A 24151-nucleotide genomic window follows, 5' to 3' on the forward strand; every position below is an offset into this window, starting at 1 on the left:
AATTGGTGCTGCTTCATCTTTACTGTACCACCCCATCAGAAAATCTGCTGATGAAAGGAAGACATAGGCTACTGTGGAATGAAATCTCATTTGTCACGCTGAAAAAATTTAATATTCGAAAAATAAATGTAGTGAAAATTGCTGTGACGTGCATCAGTGCATAAAATGGACCAACCTTGTTTTTCTACAATAAAACGACTTCTGTAAATGATTCAACAGCTTGAAGTAAGCAAATTTACTGTTAGCTGCTGAGCTTGGGAATTGGGATTTAGGAAGATGATTTGTTTTATTTATCACCAAAGATGTTTTGTGGGTTTCCTGACTTTCCAGTAGTAGATTTTTATGTGGTGTTACTTTAGCGTGATATAAAATACATCTGAATAAAAATATGGGAAAGTTAAACAAAATGACAAGTGGAGCTCGCAAGAAAATAGCAGTAAGTTGCTAGCCAATTGTGCATTGCTAACAGGCAGCTGCATGCTAAATGTTTTTTCACTCTTTCTCTATTAAAATTAACCTGAACAGTTGGTAACAAGGCTAAATACCAAAATAATTGATCAAAATAGTGTTAATTTTTTATTGCATTTCACTGCAGTTTTAGCTTATTGCGCTTCATTGCCAAATCATATTATGAATCAGTAAACTGCTTTAATTTTGACAGTTTACCTTGGTTGATACCAAGGTACCACTACCAGCACTGGAAATGTTTTATTGGATTCTTTTAAGTTATTCAGGTAATAAGTACACATTCAAGCTTTGATAAAGAACATCAAAATTGTTATAAATAAATTAAAATAATATAGGGCCCATTTGTGACGTAATTGCAACCACTTCATAAATTTGTAGATATTTTGCAATGGAAAATAACTTAACAAAAGAATTTACCAGTTTATCCATCAATAATTTATTTCTTGAAATTTTTTTATAGCCCAGCATGGCATAGCCTTTTAGCAGGCTAGCTCTTTAAAAATCTATCTGAGGTGTCTTTACCTTGCTTCACCTAATGTATTTTCGTCGTACATTTCACTTCATAACGTATCTCCATTAACACCAAGATTTATCAATTTAATTGTTAGTTAATTAGGCTATTTGAGTGAGCACTGAGCAGTGTTTACTTCATAATATTAGTCCTTTAATTATTTTGTTAGCTTTTATGGTATACAAAAGATTTGTTCTCCTTTAATTCACTTTTTGAAATAATGTATGTCCTATATTGCTGGTTAGGTGAAGAAATTGTGGTCGAGAAGAAAAACCAGGAAGAAATTTTTGAAAAAATGGAAGTAAAATTTCATATTAAACGTTTAAAATCTCAAGCCGAAAAATGCTGCACAAACTAAATATGTATGGGCCCCTAGATGGAGGTGAAGCTCCAGCCAGGGCTTTGGGAAGCAGTAAATACAGTCTTTCATGATTTAAGTTATTGATTATCAAGCTTTTGTAGCAGCTTTTTTCCTTTTTAAACAGTCAAAAAAATTAAACAGACTAAAATCAGTGGGCTCCTCCCGGACGGAGGCACAGGGGGTGATTAACATGGCTCTGGTTTGACTATATGCTTATTAACTTTATTTCATAGGTACCCAAGCAAGAAAGTAGTCCACCTCCAAGCAATGATGTAAGTGGGTCAACTTTTTCATAGAAACCTATAAAAATATAGTTTGAAAATATTTTGATTTGAAAAAAGAGCAAGTTTGTTGTGAGTTTGAAGCGAAATGATTTGCAGTGCATGTTCACAAATACATTTTATTTTGACATGAAATTCTGTGTTTTGTATTCGTTTTAAATTAAATTCTTTGTGAATGATTTCATTCAGACAAAAATAAAATTCATTTATTCAGCCTTAAATACAACCCAATAGCTATGGTTTACTGCAGCATATAATTTCATTTTCAGAAGGTAATTAAAATGCAGCAGATGTGTGATTTTTCTTTCATTTTGGTTGTTTCTGTATTTTCATTCTCCAACTGTGTTCTATATCACCAGCACACTTCTATCAACTTACTGTAGTCCACTTCTAAAAATTGTATTTGAACATACACAGCTTTAAAGCTTTATTATTAATACCTTGCAATAGCCCATTGCTCAATAGCATGTTGTATCCAATATTTACTTTTCCCACTATAGAAAATTTTTATTTTTCAAGGATGATGTAACCGCTGAGAATGAACCGCTGGACTCGTTTGCTTGGACAGTGCTTTTCCCATCACAAGTGAGAGAGTGGATTGCCTGCGAGAACCTTCAACAGCTTCAGGGGTAATTTTCACCTACCTAGACCAGTACAAATCAAGGTTCTCAGCTAGATTTATCTTTATTTAAATAAACGACGCCTTCTGTTTATTTAGAGAATTTTGTATTTTATTCCACAATATCGTTTCTTGCATTCCGACAAAGAAAAATAAATTGAAATGAAATTTAGCTAAAAATGTTTGAACTATTAAATTAAAATGTTTGCTCACATAAAATTGACATGTATCCTACGTCAGTGCTTCTTAAACAGGTGAATGGTTCACCCCAGGGTGAATAAAATTTTTGCAGGGGTGAACCAACCAAAAGGGGTGAATAATGGTGAACCGTTAGAAAAGGATAATAGCTTGCCAGCAGGGGCTGCAGGGCGGATATTCCAGGTGTTCAACCTGTTTAGTGAACAGGTGAGAATTTCCAAAAACAAAATCAATTTTAAGTTTTTCATTTTTTAATCAAAACTAATTGTTTTTTATAAATTTCAATATTTTTTTTTTTATAAATATCAAATAAAAATATTTTGTTATAATATAGACGAGGCGGAATGCTGGTTGAACAAGTCAAAAGCTTTACCTATCTGGGACACACAATAACTGAAAATGGCAGATGCGATACAGAAATATTGAGACGAATAGAAATAGCAAGAAACAACTTCGTGAAAATGAAAAAGACATTAACAACACGCAAAATTAACATCAACACTCGAAAACGAATTGCGAAATGCTATATATGGACTACACTACTCTACAATGCAGAAACATGGACACTGTCATCACAAATGGTTAAACGACTTGAGGCATTTGAAATGTGGATTTATAGAAGAATGCTTAAAATTTTATGGAGGGATAAAATCACAAACAAAGATGTACTATCCAGAATACAAACCAACATGGAAATTCTACAAACAATTAAATCAAGAAAATTGAAATATTTTGGCCACATGATTCGCAATAATTCTATTCAAACACAACTACTAGAAGGAAAAATGAACGGCAAACGAAATAGGGGCAGACCACCAAGAATTTGGACTAATGATATTGAAGACTGGTCAGGACTTAACTACAAAACTGCAAAAGAAAAAGCTCAAAACAGAGAAACTTGGCGTCTCATTGCCTCCAACCCTCGACGAGAGGAAGGAACTTAATGATGATGATGAGACGAGGTAGTTTTATCATATCATGAGACAAGGGTGAATGAAATCTGGAGATAGATGCTAGGGGTGAACAAAACTAAAAAAGTTTAAGAAGCACTGTCCTACGTCACCGTCTGTATGCAAACTTAGAATATATTCAAATCCTCAACTATTACAAAATTCCAAATCCAACAACGCCTTCTGTTTATTTAGAGAGTTTTGTATTTTATTCCACAATATCGTTTCTTGCATTCCGACAAAGAAAAATAAATTGAAAGGAAATTTAGCGAAAAATATTTGAACTATTAAATTGGTAAGGAACTAACCGAAGGAATGCGAGGTCATGTAACGCCAAAACCCAGGTTCATTCTAAACTGCCACTTAGGCTTTAACTTCATCTTTTATGTCAAACGCTATTTGGCAACTGTATTTTTTTCGGATGGGACAGTCTCCACTCTGTTTTTTGTCTTTTTTTTATTGACACGTGTTTGCTGAGACTTTATCTCATTAACCTCTATTGTTAATCATGAAACGCTGTTGGAGCAAATCGGTGTTGCAATTGATCGGCGAAATGATCCTTGCATTTACCAGCTCGCCGCGCCAGTCAGCAAAACAGTCTTTTTTACATTGAATCAACCTGTTCAGACGTGAAATCACTGTAAAGAAAAACGATAGGCCAACTGAGTGATTCAACGTATTCATACATTGAATCAATGTAAATACAAACTGTTAGGCTAATTGGGTTCTTTGAACAAATCGTATGGCTTTTGTAAATGTTTCTCAGTTACAACCTATGCCTGGTCAGGAAAAGTTCTCTTTTGTATACGATTTCAACGTCTGGCGACGTTAAAACGATGTAAAAATGACAATTTTTGCTGGCCGGGAGCTAGGCTACCGTACCGAAGTTGAACTTGACCAATTAGGCGGTTGCAAACATCTTTCCTTTCGATAAAACCTATAGGCCACCACGTTTGGTTTGCCTTTACATTAAATTCAAAAGTTTTGTTGACATCAAAAATATTTGACTGTTTTAAGTTACAGCAGCTTTTTGTGAAAAAGGTTGTTTTGATGTAAAACAAATATTTTATTTTGAACAGTCTGTTCAAAATACTAACTTAGCCTACAGGCTGAAGGCACCCAAAAGTAAACACTGGATGAGATATATTTGAAATATCATATAAAATCAACAAATAGCTTATTGAAAAAATGACATGACGAATGACATAAACATGACGCAAAGAAGGTGGATGAAACAATATTGATTCTATAGCCCAGAATGTGTATTCTGTGAAACGGCTGCACAGCTAAAAATATTTGGAAACTACTGCCATAGCTTATGCATACAAATGGTCTCTACAACAATCCAATCCATCAATGCATTAGAAACACCAACAATCCAATCGTTCATTATCATTCCTCATCATCCATTTATCTATTGTAAGCTAATTCCTTTCAATATACAGTACATATGCCGCTGTGATTTTACAATTCTCTGAAAAAGACTGTCTCCGAATCGGATTCGCCGAATAGTAGTAGCAGACCCAAAATATGCATTGTAGAGAGTTTAATGGGTAAGCGCAATTCACGATGGTTGCTCAACCTAGAATGAAATGAAAGCAAAAAGTAGGTAAGAAAACTAATGATCCTGTGTAAAACATGAAATTCCAAAATAAAACTTTGCTACTAAACTCACTTTGAGCTAAAAATCTTCCTTTAGATTCACTAATGATCCAAAAGGATGCATACTGCGTAGTGCGACACCGAGGGAAAAGCTGTTTGGTAATCTGATTTTGTATGATTGAATAAAACTCTTGTGGTATCATTCCTTGAGTGTAGAAATGGATTTGATTGAATCTTTATCCTCAGACTGGGAAGGCTTCATGCAGAGCTTAAATTTGCAGAGCAGTTTCGCATACTTGTAGAGCAGGGGCTCCCAACCTTTTTACGATCTCGTACCGCTTGGACGCTCTGTACTGCTAAGTGTACCACTTGTTGCAGAACAACTAATTTGATCGAATCATATTTTATTCAGAAGAATAATTTTGGCGTACTAAAATAACACTACTGAAAATCCCTGCTCACATTCCCATGTGCAAGAGAAATCAGTAGCTGTGGAATAGCATGGGAAGCTTGCGTTGAATGTAAAGAGGCCATACTGAGCCAGAAGTTTATTGGTTAACTGTTATTGAACATTTTATTCTGATCTATTTTTAGCTTATAACTAGCATTATTCAACGCTATTTGCAGCTTAAGCTATAAAACAATAGATGATATCTATCAAGAGCAATCATTTGAGGTAATTAACGCCCACTGTCCCACAGCGTTGTACGGTTTTTCAAAGCAACTGTGCTCCTTGTTGACAATTGACATGACCTGTATTCTGAAGATCGTAATGATACCAAACAACAGGAATAGTTACGTAACAATAAGAATTGGCTTCCGGATTTTTTTTTTGTAAACAAAACCAGATAAACAAAAAATGAAGTTGTGAATCCAGGTTTTTGTGAAAAAAAACGGAAACTTCCCGCGTACCACCTGGACATTGGTCAACCTTCAAAGTACCACAGGTTGGGAACCCATGTTGTAGAGGCTTTGAATCACGGACGCAGGCCCTGTCACCGAGATTGACAGAGTGAAGTTTCCGATTGTTGAAGTCTTGTTGCTATGGAATTATTCCATCTATTACATGCCGCTGAATGGAAAGCAGTCCTTAAAGGCATACTAAAGGAAAATTTCAAACCGGAATTAAGCATTAAAATGAGTAAACTGAACATTCAAGAATACATTTCAAAAACAATTACCCAAAAAAATTTGTTTTCAATGGCGCTGGCAAGGCCCAAAGTCCAGTGTTTCATTTATTTTCATTTTTTTCAAAATGACCAAAACGTGCAAACACAGCTCAAGAATACGTCATAAAGTCCAGCAATAACAAAAACCACGTTACCAATCTGATGTTTTGAGCAAACTGTCTGCTGTTTTGATGTAAATACATACATAGCCTACAGTCAAATCGCCCGCAGTAACAATTATTGCGTGATCGGTTGATTGCTAGACTTTATGACGTAGACTTTATGACGTTCTTTACAGTCGCACGCTTCGTTGCTCAGGCCAATCTCATTTTGAAAGCTCTGACAAAAGCACGCGCACAATGGTGGTCAGACCGCAATGGGGCAAAATTTTATTGAAAATCGTTTTATGGTAGCATGTTAAACACAAAGAACGTGGAAAATCGCCAAGTCAGGTTTTTCCTTTAATACCCCTTTAACGTGCGTTGCTCAAGCGCACACCCCCAGAGTCGAACCAGCGCCGCTTGATCTTAAAGCTTCTTCGTTCCAGAAGTCACGCGCTAACCAACTGAGCTATCGGGGCGGACAGAGTTTGTAGGCATACATGTTTATGCTAAATGCACTTTTCACAGACTAATATCAACTACAATGGAATTGGAACAGTATGAGTACGAAGTGAAAGATGCTTGTCTATTAGATTATTATGTCATTGCATTTCACTGGGCAAAAGAAAAGGGTTTTGATGAACGACAGATAGGCGGTTTCATAACGTTGATAGTGAATCTTATTGACAACATAAAAGGTAAGCTTTAGCATTTGTAGCTATTTTATCTAACCCACCGAGCTCTCTAACTGCAGTGTTAACAAGGTGAGGTTATTTCACATATATTACAGGTTAATAGTGTTCTATTCAGTATAGGGTAGGCTATGTTTTGAGTAGGGATGAAGATAATGTTTTGAGAAGAGCGCTGGAGTTGCGAGTGGATCGTTGTAGAAAAAAAGAAGACCCAAGAAAATCTGAAAACGGCAAGTTGAGGAAGAAAGCAGGAAGGTTGGCTTGACAAGAGAGGACGCTTTAGGCAGGTCAATCTGGAGGCAGGGTGTGAAGGCAATTGCGACACGTAGAGGTGGATCCGGTCACCCTTTGTAACAGGGACGTCACCGGATTAGACGACTACTACATAGGCCTACTTTATTTAGCACAGTGATGCCAAACACTGAAACTTGTAGACAGAGAGGATTAAGTAGGTAGCTCATATCAGGTTTAGATAAGATGTGCTATCTAGGAGAAGTGTGGGACCTATGGAACGATTTTTTGTTTATTGGCCACTATGTCTAGAAACTCAATTAAAATTTCCTAATTGTTTTTCTACATTGTTGTGGAACTAACCTACCTTCACAATTAATTAATTTTCAATTTTTTATTTTAATAGTGTATCACAAGAAACTTGTAAAAAGTTGTCAATTGTTCCAAAGATCCCATCCATTTTTCACCAATGGAACACCCAATAGGACTTTTGGAACAGTAGCTTATTTACAAACTCCTGTAAAACATGCAATCTGGCATTTTAAATTTTTGGATCATTTGCAGAACATAACTGAATGAAGCTGTTCACCAGGCATTTAGTTGAATAACATGATATGCGTTCTTCTGGTGCAAACTAAACTGAACTATCACAAGATGTATAAGGTGACAGTCTGTTTTTATTTCGACGTTTCCTCAATCAGACAAGACTGACTTCTTCAAGGGGCTAGGTCAAGTAGGGACTATCTGTCTAGCATGGTAAAACACATGTTTAACGAACAAAATAAAAGAAATACAAAAAGAAATATACGAAGGCACAATGCAAACTTAGGCTCATTGTATTTGAAAAAAACATCAGTTATAGTTTTCTGAATACTGAAAAGTTTGGGTGTTCATTAGGACAAGTATCGTTTCTAGCATTAGTTGCTACGTTCATCTGATGAAATTGAAAGTAAAATTAACAACAAACAAGATGGTTTATTGCTTCACTGACGTTTCGCGCACCATGACAATGCGCATCCTCAGAGCAAATAATATACAAAATAAAATTTCACCAGGTTATATACTGCAGTGCGATTGAAGGCAAGAAAAAATAAAACACGCAATATTTTAAAAAATTGGCCAATGATGTGTGAGCGGTTACTTTCCACGTTAAATTACGTAAAAACTTCCAACACTAAACATAAAATTTTAAAGCAGTGACAACAAGCAGTTGGTAATCGGACTCATCTGCATGGTAATCGGACCACTCGGCATGCGACAACTCAGCAAGTACATTTCAGCAACTGCTCAAGTCAGCCAATGAAATTTTTATCTACCATCAGACTTGCTTGGTCATCGCTTTCTAAACTGAATTGCTACATGCCAAGTATCGGCTTTGTCAGCTTTTACTTGCTTAGGTTCATTATTTACCTATTTTATCCACTTGCTGAAATGTTGCTAGCTCAGTTGTTACTTGCTTAACTGCAATGTGCTGAGTTGTAGGAGACTCCGACTGCATATCTTAATCAACATTATGCCTTGAATAAGTAAGAAATTTTAAATGCCATTGATTTTTTGGTGTAGGCACTAATAGGTTACTTGCAGAAGATAGCACTAAGTTAATATCACTTAACTGGAATATTGAATTTGTCCAGAACTTCAAATGACAAAGTGCGAAAACTTGACCTACTTGAAGGAGTGTTTCTCTGGTGTTGGTTTGGAGAATTCTGAAAATGCATTAGCGTCTTTGTATTTCTTTAACCTTGAAGAAGCAAAGCTGATTATGGAATACTTGATCAAAACCTTTTTTCATCATTACGCTTTGTATGAGCATGTTTTTGCCCAGGAACAAGACGAAATGATCATTGGAACTGACGTAAGATTTTTTTTTACTTTTTCTGGCAAATTGACAGCAAGATCTGGCAACATTGGCCTGCTGTAATGTGGGTTCATGGAGAATCTCTTGTGTTATCTTGGCACTGAGAGAACGGGATGCTAAACAAAATGTTCTTTACAATTCCTGACCGGAACCATGTAGTCTACACGCGCCATCATTTTGTGATAAGCTTACCCCATCTCATTCCATTTGTTTCAAGAGCTGTTTTCTTTTATAAATTTCAACATTCTTTATTTTTCCGGCCACCAAGCATGGCCTACCAGGGCTTCTTCCTGGCGGCTAATCAAAAATCCGTTAAAAATTCGTGTTTTTGCCTTCACTCACGCAAGGACAATAGCAAACAAGGCCTTGAAACATATTTGCGGTTGTATTTAGGCTATATGCTCTGCTTCCTTAGCAGATGTAGAGCTAATCTTTGAGTTTTTATAGGTCCATGCTCAGATTTTTTGCGAACGTTTTATGAGCAATATTTGTCGTTGGCGTGTGAGAGACTTTGCTTTGTTTGTGAAACAAGGTTGCAAATGCGAGTAAAAAGATTCAAATTCAACGGTTGGCTTATTGAAGCCGGCGACCAAACATGGCCTACCGGCGCGGTAGTTTCGGCGGCCATGACTTAAGAGGCATGTCTTGGCATAGGATTATCCACTGTCCCTAGATTATCAGCCCACAGAGAAGTAAAAACAGAAGTGACATGCTACAAATTCCGTGATTATAAAACAGTAGAAAAGAAAACGTCCCGCGAGGCTATTGTTTTCAGTTTGCCACTCAATGTGGTTTTAGTCGGTTACTTTTAGTTTCCTTATTCAAGCTAGTTTTGCCTCAAATCTACTGGAAAGTGGCCACGTCGTTGTAGGCTACGTGCAAAACGCCACGTAATAATTTGATGAACTCTTTTTTGCTGCATAAATGTGCAATTTATTTTAATTGTTCAAAATGGAAAAATGGACATGACCTTTAAATAGAGAACGTAGGCTATAACAATCCCATTGTTGGTAACAGCTGGAAGTTGAAGTTTTTCCCACACCTCCACCATTACTCGAAAGTCTTCCTGTGGACATCTACGAACAATACGTCATTGGACACAGTCCTGAGGTGGTATGGAAACGTGTTTGCATAGCGCAATGTTCGATACTTAACCTATTTAAGCACAGCCTCACGACTACCGTTAGTGTGATCACAAACTGCATTCTTTGCAAAAAATTGTTTTAGAAAATAGCCAGTGACCGTTGTAAATTAGATTGAAAAATGCATGGTTTTCAAGCCTTATATTTGATACAGTAGAATTCGCCTATAACGGCTTCGTTTATAACGTCAATTCGCCTATTACGTCACATTTCGCTCGGTCCCGGCAGAATTCCTATCTTTTACATACATTGTAGTTCGGCTACAACAGCATCGCCTATAACGTCAATTCGCATGTAACAGCACCCTTTATTGGTCCCCAGACGTCTTTTGTTCGTTTATAACGTCACTTTAAGCCACCACCTTCACCACGAACGGTCAGTCTTTTAATCCAGTTAGCGCTGCTGCTTGCACAATGTCTTCCCTTTATTTCGCTACGTCGTTCTCAGCAGGGACTTTAACTGAATTAACTTTTTTCCCGCGTGAAAAACTATCACGTGTCAAAAGCAGCTCGACAGCTGACCTTTAAACAACCCAAAGCAACAGTTGTACAATGTACGTGCAGTAGCCTACTGTATAAACTAATTAACTTTTTTTTCCCCCGCGTGAAAAACTACCACGTGTAAAAAACAGCTCTACAGCTGTGTCAAAACCGAAACAGCTTAAGATCAATGCCTTTTTTGCTAATAAACAATGAACTTTTCTACTACTGTATGTAGCGAGCTGAATTGCGCAAATTTCCTGTACCTTTCGCTGTAGGTTATTTTTTTTAAACAATTTCTTTGTTTACTGTATTTTTCTGCGTGCCCTTTGTCAGTTTGGTGGTACACAGTAACCCTGATTGGATTATACACCTCTTTCTTTAATAAAAAAACAGTTGTGGAATAGTTTGCGGTAGTTCGTCTATAACGTCAATTCGGCTATAACGTAAGTTTTTGCAAATCCCCTAGAGGTGCCGTTATAGGTGAATTTTACTGTAGCCTATAATAAATTCTAGTTGAATGTGGTCCATTCGGTGAACTTCACTTTAACAATATTGCGCCTTTACTTTATACAGAAATTGTCAAAAGGAGAATCAAGCCATGGTGAAATAGATGACTTTTCAGAAGCAGTGTTGAAAGCAGTTTCATTATCCAACAATGAGGCAGTCAAGGCGGTCACCCCATCTCAACTGCGAAAAATTATCGAAAAAGTTACAAAGGAAATGATTGAGCCGGCTCAAGAACACATACACAGCAGGATAAGACACCATGAGGCACACCATCTTTCACATATAAGGAAGATGAAATTTTATTGACTATTATAGAGCATCGAAGATGATAAAGGGTCTATTGCAACGAGACTGGACGACACGAGTTGATTTATTGTTATTGTTGATACTTTTCGTGGTGTTTATTTTTGATGTTTGTGTTATCATGACTATTTTTGGTGTCATTTACTGCATGAAAACTTGGTTCATAGTCAAACTTAAAGATAGAAAATAAGAACTGCATTACGATAAGCCACTTCCGAAAAATAGCTAACTCTGCGACTAACTTTTAGACAATGTCCACGAATCCCCGCGATGCTTAGGCAACCAGGCTTTTTCTTTGTTCAGCATTTCGTATAAGTACAGTAATTTACTACAGCAAGCCGAAGCTCGTACGGATTAACACCAAATACATAAAAGCCTCCAAGAACGTTTGCTGAAAATCGTATAATTTGACCGGTATTGTATTTCATGCAGAAGATAATGTGAATCAGCATCTTATTTACGCCAGCCATGTCTGCAAACTAAAAAAATAACAGCAAAAGAATCGTCTGTCGGGCGGCACACGTCTCTTTCACGCCTCATCATCTTTCTTCTTATCCTCGTCTTCTTTCTTAGTAGTGGATGGTTTAGGCTGAGCAAGCTCGCTCATGGCCTGTCGGACCGCATCACTCTGAGGATCGACTCCGGGTAGGCTTTGAAGGACGCTCTGGAGGAATTCCGGATCTGCCATCACTTCGTCATCGCTCTCCTCATACTCCGCAGCTTCCTAAAGAATAAGTTTTTTTCTGAAGTCGCATTATCAAAGCGCTCTTTATCACGAGGAAGTGCTTTATTTCCAAGAACAACTTCCTCTTCAACCATAACACCCAGCCGGAAAATCCGTCTATTTTACACTGATTCAACATCTGTAGACGTTCACATAATAAGAGCGGGGTTTGCTAACTGGTTGGTATGGCTTATAAAGAGGACATTCTTCCTAAAAATCATCAACAGTCCGATCACTCATTGGCCAAGCGAGCATTAAGCGATTAGCTAACCTTATCGATATAGCTTCCACAGTGGCTGTAACTTCCGAATCAATTATGTGATTAACAGCTATGGATAACAATTTTGCTAAACACATTGTGTGGTTTGCACTACAACATCAAACCAACCATACAAAAACTTTTCGTAGTCGCACACTCTCATTAATTATATTTCAGGAGGTCACAGCTGATCAATCTGTCGAAGATGGTGCAAGGACATATTCTAATGTTCAACAAACCAAAGTTAACTTCAGGAAATGTTAATTGCAACAATCAATGGTCATCCACACAATAGATGTAAGAATGTGATCCAACATTATTGCAGCCATGACTCACCTTTGCTTGGTAACCCGCAGCACTCTCAGTTTCCATTGGAGTTTGTGCCACACTTTCTGCAAAGACAGACAAAACAAAGTAACTTTAACGGATTGAACATAACGTATTATACACCAAAAATATAACATAAGTAAAATAAACTCTAACGTTTTCGACACGTACTCGTGTGTCCTCATCAGGAATTACAAATCTGCAATATACATAAAATAAAAACTATAAGATAAATCTGACTATGGTTCAACAAAGCGAACTCTCTATCAAAGCTTTAACTGTCTGCAAAAGTAATGACCATACATTTTTTCAAGTTTACAATTGATTTTATGCATGAAAAAGATACATGCTATCATGATTGAAATTATTAAAGTAATCGTTAGCAATGAGGACTCCGGAATATACTACAATATTTAATGTTGTTCAATAAACTGTGGCTGCACCAAAATGTACAGTACGGTAGTGATTCTAAGCCGAGCATAGTGCCACAGTTAAGTGTAGGCTGCGTACTGACATACCACTTGGAGTTCCCTGCATTGACATCTGCATGGCGTAAGCTATCTGCTCTTCTTCAGTCATCGCAGAAACATCCACATCCTGAGCCATGGCTGCAGGGGGAGCCGTGGCAGGAGGCTCCATCAGATCAGGATCCATAGACATTGCTATGGCAGCCCGTAACATTTCGTCATCTGAAGTCGCATTTCCTGAACAAACATATAAATGTATTTAGACCTTTAAAAGTCATTTAATTTCAACGAATCCATAGCTTTATCAATGTATTCTGCGCTTCTTCCCTCCATTGTGACGTTTTTTGACAACACAATTTGAGTAGAGAGGTAACTCTTTTGAACCACCTTTGGTTTTTTGACAACCTCCCCAAAAGTGCCATACTGCCATATGCTATTTGAATACCCTGAGGTGAAAATAATTAGGTACTGTGACTGTGCATATTTTACAATCTTTACTCCAAAAATTTTTAAAACCATGTTCAAAGATTGGTAAATTTGTTTGCTTTATTCTGTCACATTGGCTAAATGCAAAGTCAGGCAAGACAAAACAACACAACAGGGTTGAGCAATATAACAATATATTTTACATATTTGCAAATAGTTTTAACAGTCGAACGTTTTCGGCTTAACTTAAGCCTTCATCAGGAATTTGAAATTATTTATAAAAATGCCATAAATTTCAACCTTTTGAAGGTAACTAGCTAACTTATTGCATTTTTATAAATATTTTCAGATTCTTGAGGAGTGCTTGAGTTAAGCCGAAAACGTTCGACTGTTAAATTTGTAAATATGTAAAGTATATTGTTATAATTATCAACTCTGTTGTATTGTTGTGTCTTACCTGTCTTTGGTATAAGAAAGCAAACTCTCCCAAAACTATAAATACAAAGTATATTTTTATGAAAATGCGAAGGAAAAAGTACACTAGCTGATTTAACGAGGTAAATAGGTTGTGCACAAAGATTTAATAAAGCAAAATAACCTCCTGCTGTAGCCGGTGCTGATTGGGTTTCTTGTGCAGTATTTTTCGATTTTCTTGCTTCCTCCTCTTGCCTGTGCCGTTGCTCTTCCAGTGATACTCTGAGCGCCAATGCCAGCTCCGGATCCGAGTTGGGATCGAATCCCAAGTCAAAGTCATTTCCACCGCCAGGAGCTGAAACTCCTCCTTCTTCCACAACAATAGGGGAACCAGCAATGGCTTGTGAGAGCATTGAGCCAGGAGGAATAGTCACCAAATGCGAGCTGAAAACCAAACATGCAACTGAAGATGCAGATGTGTTAGTCGACAAAGCACTTAATAGTTTTTTGTAGATTGTATTCAAGTTTCAACAAATATATATTGATTTGTCTTTAAAACATGTGCTGTAACTAAAATAAATTTTGATGCAATACCAAACAGTTGGGCTCAAAACGATTTTATAAAATAGCCGCTTCCATATCCCTGAATTTTTGTAACAGTTTAACTGGTGCAGCTAAACTGGTACATAAAAACATACGATTGACTGGATTGGCAAGAAAAAGAGAAGGCCTTCGCTCAACAGTGGTATACCAGAGGCTGACAGCGATGATGATATCCCTGATGCTAACTCTATGCTACATAGATAGATATAGATACATAGAACATATCAACTCATCAGAAGTGAGCTAAGGAAAGTGAATAGCCAATTTTGGTTCCTTCACGCATTCTTGTTATCACCATAACTTGACTTGAAAGATCGTAGTTATAATAAGCTGCACATTTATTTAACCCATCGTACATCGTTTCTCTTAAAAAGAACATACGGTAAAACCGTTCTGTTCTTTTTCCACCATGCCTATTCCCATTCAGGTTTCACACGGATCAAATAGATGCTAAAGCTACGCAACATTTCTGCTTAAGTAATTTCTGCTTGGCACTGAGTAATGGAGTGGATTCGGGTAATAATGTACTCAGTTGCGCCTCAATACGGCTGCATTGACACTGTCTGCTTTGTAAAGCGCTGAGGAGCAACGCATTCTGCGATGGATACAGCGCTATATAAAAACTAACATTATTATTATTATTATAACATAACTCACCTTGAACCATCTTTTCCATTTAAAGTATTTATCAAATTAGTTAGCTTTTCAGTGTTAGCAGCTTGTTCTCCAAAATTGACAATATCCACAGAAACTTTTTCTTTCTTCAGCTTCTTTGCTACTTTAGTTATCTGGTTATAAACCACAATAGTAATATTTTGAATTGCCTAAACCACATTTGTTTTAAAAGAAAGGAACAACAACTAAATCATTTTTCTAATCATGCTACAAACTTATTGTTGACACAAGATACCCTTGCAATCTTGCATATGTGGTAAGCATCCAATCAGTAGTAAATGAAAACACAAAAGTTGTTGACATTTAACACAAAAGTAAAACAAATCTATGCTGCACCTCTTTTTCATCTTCTTCAATAGGACTTCCAACAAACACAACGATCCTTGTCCGATGATTTTTACTTTGGCGATGTTTTAACGCCAAATGAGCAATACGTAGGCCATTCAAAAACTTCATCTGTCCACTTGGCTGAACCATATTTAACTTTGAAAGCAGTTTTCCAGAATCAGTTGTCAGTGTGACATGCACTTGCGTACTAAAAAGGATAAACATGATCAGTTTTTCAAGTGGGTAGAATATGCTGACATTTTTTGAAGTGCAATCAGTTGCAAAAAATAATTAATCAATAGCTTTTTATGCAATAACATCTTGCACCGTTAGTCACATGACGTGAGCATATGACATAACTGTATGTTATAGGTTTCCTCGCTTGGATTGATTTTTATGCTCTCATTGACTTGATAAACAAAGAAAAAAATGTACATCGAGCGACTCTCTGCATCTTAAGTTGGGAAGTAGACTTCAAAAACAGCCCATTTGACAACACTTGGATGGAAATACTTTTGCGGGCAACAAGAAGAAAAAAATTCAAACTGTTAATGGTTTTTAAGCTTTTCAACAAGTATACATATAGAACATCCAACATTAAGTTCCTTTAGAAACGCTTATCTCAGTTTCAATTTATCAAAAAAGCGACAGTACCATGCTTTCATTCAGTATTTCCTTGAACAAACTGATTGTTTTAACACATGGTCTTAACATGGTCCTAATCCAGTGTACCTACTACACTGAGGAGACCGGAAGGTTGAAACGTTGTGCACTGTCTGCAGTTATGGTCTTAATATTATACAGTTTATACATTTAAAAAATGCTTCCAAAAATATTTATCAACAATTGATTGATTGATTGATTGATTTTATTTCGTTGTAGGTAAATATAATACAATAAATACAGCAATAAAAAAGGAATTTCCAGCAACGGGAATCTGCGAAGAGACCATGGGTCTTCGAGTCAAGCAGATACCCCAGATTCTAATAGAAGTTCTAAAATTGCGATAAGAATAATTCAATAACGAAAATTGAGACAAGGTGTTAGAAGATGGTCATAGAGAAATATATTTAGTAGTCTATCGGTAGCATAAAGGTAATACAAAATTAATCGTGCTAATATTTGGCGATGAGTGAGTATTTGTGTTGTTTTTTAAAAGAATAAAATGACAATTTACGCAAGCTCGTTGGTAAGGAGTTCCAGACTTTCACTCCGGCATATTTAATGCTGCGCTGGAGTCGGGATGAGGCGTAACGTGGGACAAAATAACAATCATTGGAAGAGTGTCTAGTAAGTCGTGCATTATACATGAGTTTGGTTTTTTCAAAGTAGTGTGCGAAAGGCAGAGGCAATACATCCGTATCAAATTTAAACATGAATTTAGCAATTTCATGTTCGTACAAATCTTTAAGCTTGAGTATGTTAAGTTTCTTATAGAAAGGTGTGACATGATCAGACCACCTGCCACCTGCTACTATTCTGACAGCCTTATTTTGTAAGGTGCTAAGCTTGTTCATTTGTGTCTTGCAGCATGAACCCCAAATCGTTATCCCATATACGATATGAGAATGTACCAGTGCGTAGTATAATTGTAATAATGTTTTGTTTGGAAGAATGTATTTGAGTTTCGACAATATCCCTACAGATATAGAAAGTTTCTTGTGGAGCATATTAATATGAGGTTCAAAATTTAGACCATTGTCAAAAATAATGCCAAGGTATTTGGCAAACTTAACTTGTTCGATCTGAACACAATTATAAAGTACATTGATATCTTCTGGGTAGCTGCATTTTTTAGGAGGGATTACAATGACATTTGATTTGGAAGGATTGATAACTAATTTATTGGCATTAATCCAGTTCTTGATGTTAAGTAATTCAGACGATGTTTCCTTTTCTAAGTAGGTTAGATTAGGAGCGTTAATTACCAGGCAGGTATCGTCTGCGAAAAGTCTTGGAACAGAAGACGTGCAGTTTGGTAAGTCGTTTACGTACAATAAAAACAGTAATGGACCCAGCGTTGAACCCTGAGGTACACCGTGTGTTATGCATCTCTGTTCAGATTCCTGTTCATTAATCGCGACATACTGCATTCTGTCTTTTAGGTAGGAGGAGAATAATTCGTTTGCTGTACCTCGGATTCCATAGTGGTTGAGTTTGTATAGTAGAATGGGATGGTATACTGTGTCAAAGGCTTTTTTGAGATCCAAGAGAACCAAACCTGTGTACAGGTTGCTTTTTACGTGTTCATAGGTGGCACTAATAATATCAATAGCGGCATATGAAGTAGAGGAGCCAGACCGAAATCCAAATTGCGTAGGAGCAAGGACAGAATGTTTGTCTAGAAAGGAAGAGACCCTTTTATATATGAGCTTTTCCAAAATTTTTTCGAAAGACGATAAAAGGGAGATAGGTCTATAATTATTTACCTCAAGTTTGTCTCCAGATTTGAAGACGGGTACAACTTTGGCAAGTTTAAATGTATCAGGGAAAATACCGAACTGAAAGGAATAGTTAATAAGATTTGAGAAGGGCAGGGCAATAATCACGGAGGCGATCTGTATGAAATATGCTGAAATGTCATCGTAGCCAGTTGCTTTGTTGGGTTTTAGAGCTCGGATTTCTTTGAGTACCTCATCGCCAGTCGTTGGTTCAAGAAAAATAGAAGAAGGAACGTGGTTTGTAAGGTAGGATGTGAAGTTGTTATCGTTGGCAAGCGGAACGCTGTCAGAGATCTCTTTTCCAACGTTGCAGAAGAATTTATTGAATTGGTTCGCCATTTCGATGGGTTTGTTTGATGACACTCCATCAATATTAATGGAATTGATTGTTTGCTTTGATTTTTGTTTATTTGGCAGCAGTGAGTTAATGACTTCCCATACTTTACGTGGGGAAGATTTGTTCAGTTCAATTTCCGAATGTATATAATTTTGCTTGGAAATGTATTTCAATTTAGTGAGCTTATTTGCGTATTTTTTGTACTCTAGCCTGTCTGTTTGATTCCCTTTCAGGTAGTGCGATTGGTACATTTTTTGCTTATTTTTAATTGAAGTAAACAACCCACTGGTAATCCACGGCTTCCTTTTTAACTTGCACATTTTCCTTGACATTTTTTTCAGTGGAGCGTATTTGTCAATTGCGTTTTTTAAAATCTGTAATAGTTCGCTATATTTATAATCCAGTTCCTGAGGTTGTAATGATTTAATACCCAACAGAAACGTGCCTAGTTGGGAGTTCAAGTCCTCAATGAAGGAAGCCGAATCAAGGTTACGCTTGTCTCTGTAGAAACGAGGTTTGTGTTGATGCGAGTTGTCAACATGGGAAATTATACAAAAAGTAGGGTAGTGATCAGAGATGTCAGACTTAATTATTCCAGGTAATACGGAATGAGAAACATCGTTCGATAAAATGTGATCAATTAGTGTTGACGATTTATCAGTAACTCTTGTTGGCTGAGTAATTATAGGGCAAGTACCATTGCTGTTTAGCATATTTAGATAATTTGTGACCGGTGAAGGGAGAACGTCGTTTAAAATATTGATATTGAAATCACCTAATATATAGTAGGTTTGATTCATTTTGTTTAAGTTACTTAGCACACTGTCCAGCGCATCAACAAAACGTTGGATATTGGTGTTTGGGTGACGGTATACTACGCCAATTTTCATGTTAGCGCTTGTTGTGGTGTTACTTATATTAACAAATAAGCTTTCACAGTCAACACAAGGCACTTCAAAAGGTTTCAAGGGTGTGATATTATATTTGTCTAGTGCGTAAATCAAAACTCCACCTGCAGAAGTAATGGAGTTAACGTATTTATACTCGTACCCAGGTAGCGTAATATTTGACAGAGGAGTGACTTTAATACGAGTTTCAGTTATGCAAATAACATCAGGAAGTTTGTCGAAGTTAGCAAGAAAATCGTACAAAGAGTCAAAATTTTTTTGTAATGACCTGATATTTACATGAATAACGAATAATGATGCACTACGAATTGTCTCAAAAGTAGGAGAGTTGATGTTGTGGTATTCGCAGTTATTGAAGTTGCGAGTTAGTGACCGATTAAGAGAATCGCATAGGTAGAACGCATTTTCTGCGTCTGAATCAAGAGCAGCAGCCTGACTCGAGGACACATGGGTCTCTGAAATGTCATTATTGGTACAGTTAATTACGAGATATGTAGATCAGCACAGTTTGACGCGGTAATCAGCACGCAGGGTTTATTCAAGATATGAAGAGCACGCAAAAGAATAGCATCACGTGGCATTGCGGAAGGCCAAATGTTGAATTGAATTATCACTAAGAATCCACGCAGATGCATGAGTGAAAGACATTAGACAAATAACAAGCAAACAAATGATAAGGTTTTGTAAAAAATTAAATGTTACTATTAACAAAAATCAACACAGAGAGAGCAGAAGTTAATTACAGTTCGCAGGCAAGTATGCATAGGCTATTCATGCCAGGGTAATGGAACATAAAGAAGTATAGTACACATTCGTGTCTACAAAACTAGGCCGTTGAATGAAATGTCCGGAGTATTGAAAGGAAACTCTTTTACAAACATAATGTCAATGATTTCCATTGCTTCTACACTTAAAGCAAGACAGAATCAACCAGTGCCCACAAACACCGAAAGAAAACTAGTGCCCGGAGCATCGAAGGAATCCAACAATGCCTACGGCACCGAAGGAAACAATCAGTGCTTGCAGCGCCGGAAGGTTCTCAAAACCAAGGCGAAACACACTTGCTTAGTTTCACAAACTGATTTTGCTATGGGATGCAATTGAGTGAATGTTGCATATCTTATACACTAAACACAAATCTTAGGTACACTAAACATCCACAAGCTTACCGTTAATATAAAGATTTATATCACCGGGCGAGGTAACCCACTTGAAGCTTTCATTATTTTCTTTAGCTTCCTTTAATCGTGGGAGCAATTTCAACAATATTTCAGTGGCTATAGCTATGCTTGGCATAAAAATTGCCTCCAAGAGAAAAGTCATTGGAAAACCAAAGTTTTGCAATACAGTCGCATGTATATGATGATATACTAAGTTTTGCAATTGAGTCGCATGTATATGATGATATACTAAATGCCTTTAAGATTTGAAATTAGAGATGTACCGATATATCGGTATCGGTGATAGTGGCCATCTTTTGAGTATCGGTATCGACAAAATTTGGCCGATACTAAACATGTAAAAAAGGCGTTTTCTGCGGATTTTCTGCAGAAGCAAAGATATAGATTTTTTAAGGTAGTAACTAACGTCACATTGATGTAGAAAAATAACAACCTGTTCAAATTTTTGATACCTCACACTCCCATGACTTTATGCGCACACCTTTTGGCATTGTTTGCTCACAGTGATTCTTTCACTCAGACAAAACGTTTTGTTTCAGCAGTCTTGCGTTGTTCGATTCTTAAGTTGTGAAGGAGACTCAGTTTCTCCAATAGTTATCATTTGTGTTTCTTTTTTACTCTCAGCAGAGGATAAAGCCAGGCCAAGACTACCCAGGTAGCAAAAATGTATAATTTTGCATCGTTTTTACGTTGCTAAACGTTTAAAAAACCCATGTAACTTGGTTATTTTTAGTAAGCTGGTTCTATCAGTTTGTGATTTAACTTTCACCTTTGTTGTAATAAACTCACCAAGCTTAAACAATGTCATGGCAGAATAAGTAGGCTCAAAATCAAAGCAATGGGACTACGAATCCTCACTAAACTAATCAATAAATGGTATTTTTGCGCCTAAGTTGACAACCTCATTGTGAAGAAAGGAGCGTTCTTCCCGTCTATCAGCACAAGGCTGAGCACTCACTAGTACAGCGAGCTGTTGCGATTCGCTAACCATAACGGTGTAGCTTCCACACTAGCCATTTAGACTATCCAATCAACTATATGTTTCTCGGCAGCCGTTTTGTAGCAAGAATTGAAATGGCTAGTGTGGAAGCTAAACCGTTGTAGTTAGCGAATCGCAACTGCTTGCTGTACTAGTGAGTGCTCAACCTTGTGCTGATAGCCGGGAAGAACGCTCCTTTCTTCACAATGAGGTTGTCATCTTAGGCGCAACAAGATCATTGTCACGATTTCTTTCTATCTCTTACCAGGAAAAAGACTTGGAAAGGTTCAATGACGTAGTTTAATGGGTTATAACCGAAAAGCAGTCAATTAAATGTCGAATGGTTCCACTAGTGAAATGATAATCTAACTTCTTGAAGGACTTTAACGAACGGCTTCTCAAATAACTCTAATTTCGAACACAATTTATATCAGCACCAATTCTCATCTCCTTGTATTCGATTTCTTCAACTCTCAATCAACAATAATTTCTGCACCAACTACCAATCCACAACTCATAACACAACTCTCATAATCAACTCGTCATAATACAACTCCCATAATCAACTCAATAATAAATGATTACACAAATTACACCACTATTTATAGAAGGTTGTTTCGGTCTAGTAACTTCGAGAAGGTTACATAATGTCACATTGTTCTGTCAAGTTGCATTAATGTAAACACGCAGAAGCCCAAAGAAGTTTAAAGAATGTCACGTAGGAGTAGAAGATTCTTACATAATAAATATTTCGCAATCGGACATCTACTGGTAAACATCCTTATGACGTCATGACAAACGACGCTCAGAAATTATGAAAAACAACAGAACATTCCAGATTTGCATGCTTACAGACGATTCTGGAAATGCGTTACATAATACAGATATCTCATTTAAAGGTTACTTCAGGTCAATACCCGATAATAACACATCGGTCAAAATTCCATAATGAAAACAGCACATTCTGTCAAGACGCAAAGCAGCCTGGCGCGACGCCTTGCACATTGATTGTGACAATCATTTTGATTAGCTTAGTGAGGATTCGTAGTCCCATTGCTTTGATTTTGAGCCTACTTATTCTGCCATGACATTGTTTAAGCTTGGTGAGTTTATTACAACGAAAGGTGGAAATTAAATCACAAACTGATAGAACCAGCTTACTAAAAACAACCAAGTTACACGAGTTTTTAAACGTCTAGCAACGTAAAAACGATGTAAAATTATACATTTTTTCTACCTGGGTAGTCTTGGCCTATCAAAAGCTTCTCAACCAAACGACAAGCGCCCCTTAGGTTGCACATTACTTGTCGAATAGTTGTTGTATGACTACACAAATGACTTGGTTTACATTTTACATCTTATTATCCATTATGATAGCCTATTTGGAGAGTTTGCGCAAACACTTTATTAATTTTTCAGAAACCCCAATTATGATGTAATGTTTCTTCCCTTATACCCCAGTCCTCAATTACGGTGGCCTTTCATCACTGAAACCTACTATTATGACACAGCAATGCGGTTGAGATTGGATTCTTGAATCTTTAATTATAATTTATGCCAATTGAAAGCTTTTTTTAATAGTTTTATGCAAATAAGGTAAAACTTAGCATTTGATATAATTCCTTGCAAATACCAAAATTTCTTCTTTTTGTAACACCAAAGTATCGGCCAAAATATCGGTATCGGCCTAAAAAAGTGATATCGGTATCGGCCAAAATATTAGTATCGGTACATCCCTATTTGAAATATAACTTTTTACATGTTTGTAAACAAAACTACATATTTATAAAAATGAATGTTTCTTGTTCTTTGTGTTACAAGAATTGGATGCCAAGGAATGTCTACTTTGTCTGATGACATTTTTTCATGCCACCCGGTCCTAAGGGTCGATTGAAACATTTTCAATTTGAAGCTTTTTGACAAAATGAAAAAAATGATCAGCCAGTTTATACTTACTCTGACATAGACAATAAAGCAACATTGTTTTCCGGATTAGAACGAAGTTTAGACCGACAAACCATGTTAGCAGCATCTTGCTGAGCTTGTATTCGCGTGGGGAGATAATCGCCATTTCTCATATACTCACTGTTGTCAATGCTAAAAATACAATAATACATTAAATGTAGATTAAGTTGGTGTCAATAAGTTTTGTCATAATACTGTTTACGGTATTTCTAAACATCTCACCATAATATGGTACTTTCCAAAACCATATTGAAACTTGTGTACTTCAATTGTATCTGTACAAATTAGTTCTTCGCTTTCCGAAATTGTAGTTGGTAAAAAAGTTTGCAATTTATAAATAATCTACAACAAAAAGTAACTTGATGTGTCTGTTATAAAAGAAGTCATACAATGTGACACATATAATAAGATAGATACAATCGTCTTACATATTTTAAAATTATAGTTTTCCTTAAATAAGAATTAGTGCTTTCAGCACTCACTGTACTGGTACCTTATTACTGAGTATTCAATAGACAAGCTAGCACCTATTGTTTTAGATATTTTTAAAGGCTGTGGCTATATTACACTTTATAGTGTAATAATAGCCTCAATAGTGTTGCCAGATAAGGAATTCTTCCTTAATTTGAGAAAAGTTTAAAGC

The 24151-nt window shown here is 36.6% G+C and overlaps 2 protein-coding genes across 4 annotated transcripts; one reads left to right on the forward strand and one right to left on the reverse strand.

Annotated features, from left to right (window-relative positions):
- Nucleotides 1-272: 272 nt before the first annotated feature.
- Nucleotides 273-11615, forward strand: LOC145787075 (ciliary-associated calcium-binding coiled-coil protein 1-like). Of its 3 annotated transcripts, none has more exons than XM_082598793.1 (7): nt 273-436; nt 1574-1612; nt 2141-2250; nt 6789-6958; nt 8818-9038; nt 10059-10154; nt 11239-11615. In XM_082598793.1, the coding sequence occupies exons 1-7, from the start codon at nt 389-391 to the stop codon at nt 11476-11478; spliced, it is 924 nt and encodes a 307-aa protein (XP_082454919.1). In that variant the 5' UTR covers nt 273-388; the 3' UTR covers nt 11479-11615. The 3 variants fall into 3 exon arrangements, with proteins under 3 accessions (XP_082454919.1, XP_082454917.1, XP_082454918.1); XM_082598791.1 differs by lacking the exon at nt 273-436 and adding an exon at nt 1156-1280; XM_082598792.1 differs by lacking the exon at nt 273-436 and adding an exon at nt 1156-1280 and having other exon boundaries at nt 10059-10151.
- Nucleotides 11616-11729: 114 nt separating this feature from the next.
- LOC145787074 (26S proteasome non-ATPase regulatory subunit 4-like) lies at nt 11730-23872 on the reverse strand. Its single transcript, XM_082598790.1, has 8 exons — nt 23731-23872; nt 23500-23640; nt 15707-15905; nt 15353-15483; nt 14277-14536; nt 13304-13489; nt 12795-12850; nt 11730-12199 (listed from the first exon to the last, which is right to left on the reverse strand). The coding sequence occupies exons 1-8, from the start codon at nt 23754-23756 to the stop codon at nt 12005-12007; spliced, it is 1194 nt and encodes a 397-aa protein (XP_082454916.1). The 5' UTR covers nt 23757-23872; the 3' UTR covers nt 11730-12004.
- Nucleotides 23873-24151: the final 279 nt, after the last annotated feature.

This window comes from Aplidium turbinatum, chromosome 18 (assembly GCF_918807975.1).
Source record: "Aplidium turbinatum chromosome 18, kaAplTurb1.1, whole genome shotgun sequence".
In the NCBI taxonomy this organism is placed as follows: domain Eukaryota; kingdom Metazoa; phylum Chordata; class Ascidiacea; order Aplousobranchia; family Polyclinidae; genus Aplidium; species Aplidium turbinatum.

What these genes read in the sequence shown, in the direction of transcription:
- LOC145787075 (XM_082598791.1), top strand. Translation starts at nt 1,200, where the DNA reads ATGTATGTCCTATATTGCTGGTTAGGTGAAGAAATTGTGGTCGAGAAG. An exon ending in TCTTATTGACAACATAAAAG is followed by an intron (nt 6,959 to 8,817) that starts GTAAGCTTTAGC and finishes GAATTTGTCCAG; the next exon opens with AACTTCAAATGACAAAGTGC. An exon ending in TTGGACACAGTCCTGAGGTG is followed by an intron (nt 10,155 to 11,238) that starts GTATGGAAACGT and finishes TACTTTATACAG; the next exon opens with AAATTGTCAAAAGGAGAATC.
- LOC145787074 (XM_082598790.1), bottom strand. Translation starts at nt 23,756, where the DNA reads ATGGTTTTGGAAAGTACCATATTATG. An exon ending in AATGCAGGGAACTCCAAGTG is followed by an intron (nt 12,851 to 13,303) that starts GTATGTCAGTAC and finishes CTGTCTTTGCAG; the next exon opens with AAAGTGTGGCACAAACTCCA. An exon ending in CTGCGGGTTACCAAGCAAAG is followed by an intron (nt 12,200 to 12,794) that starts GTGAGTCATGGC and finishes CTTATTCTTTAG; the next exon opens with GAAGCTGCGGAGTATGAGGA.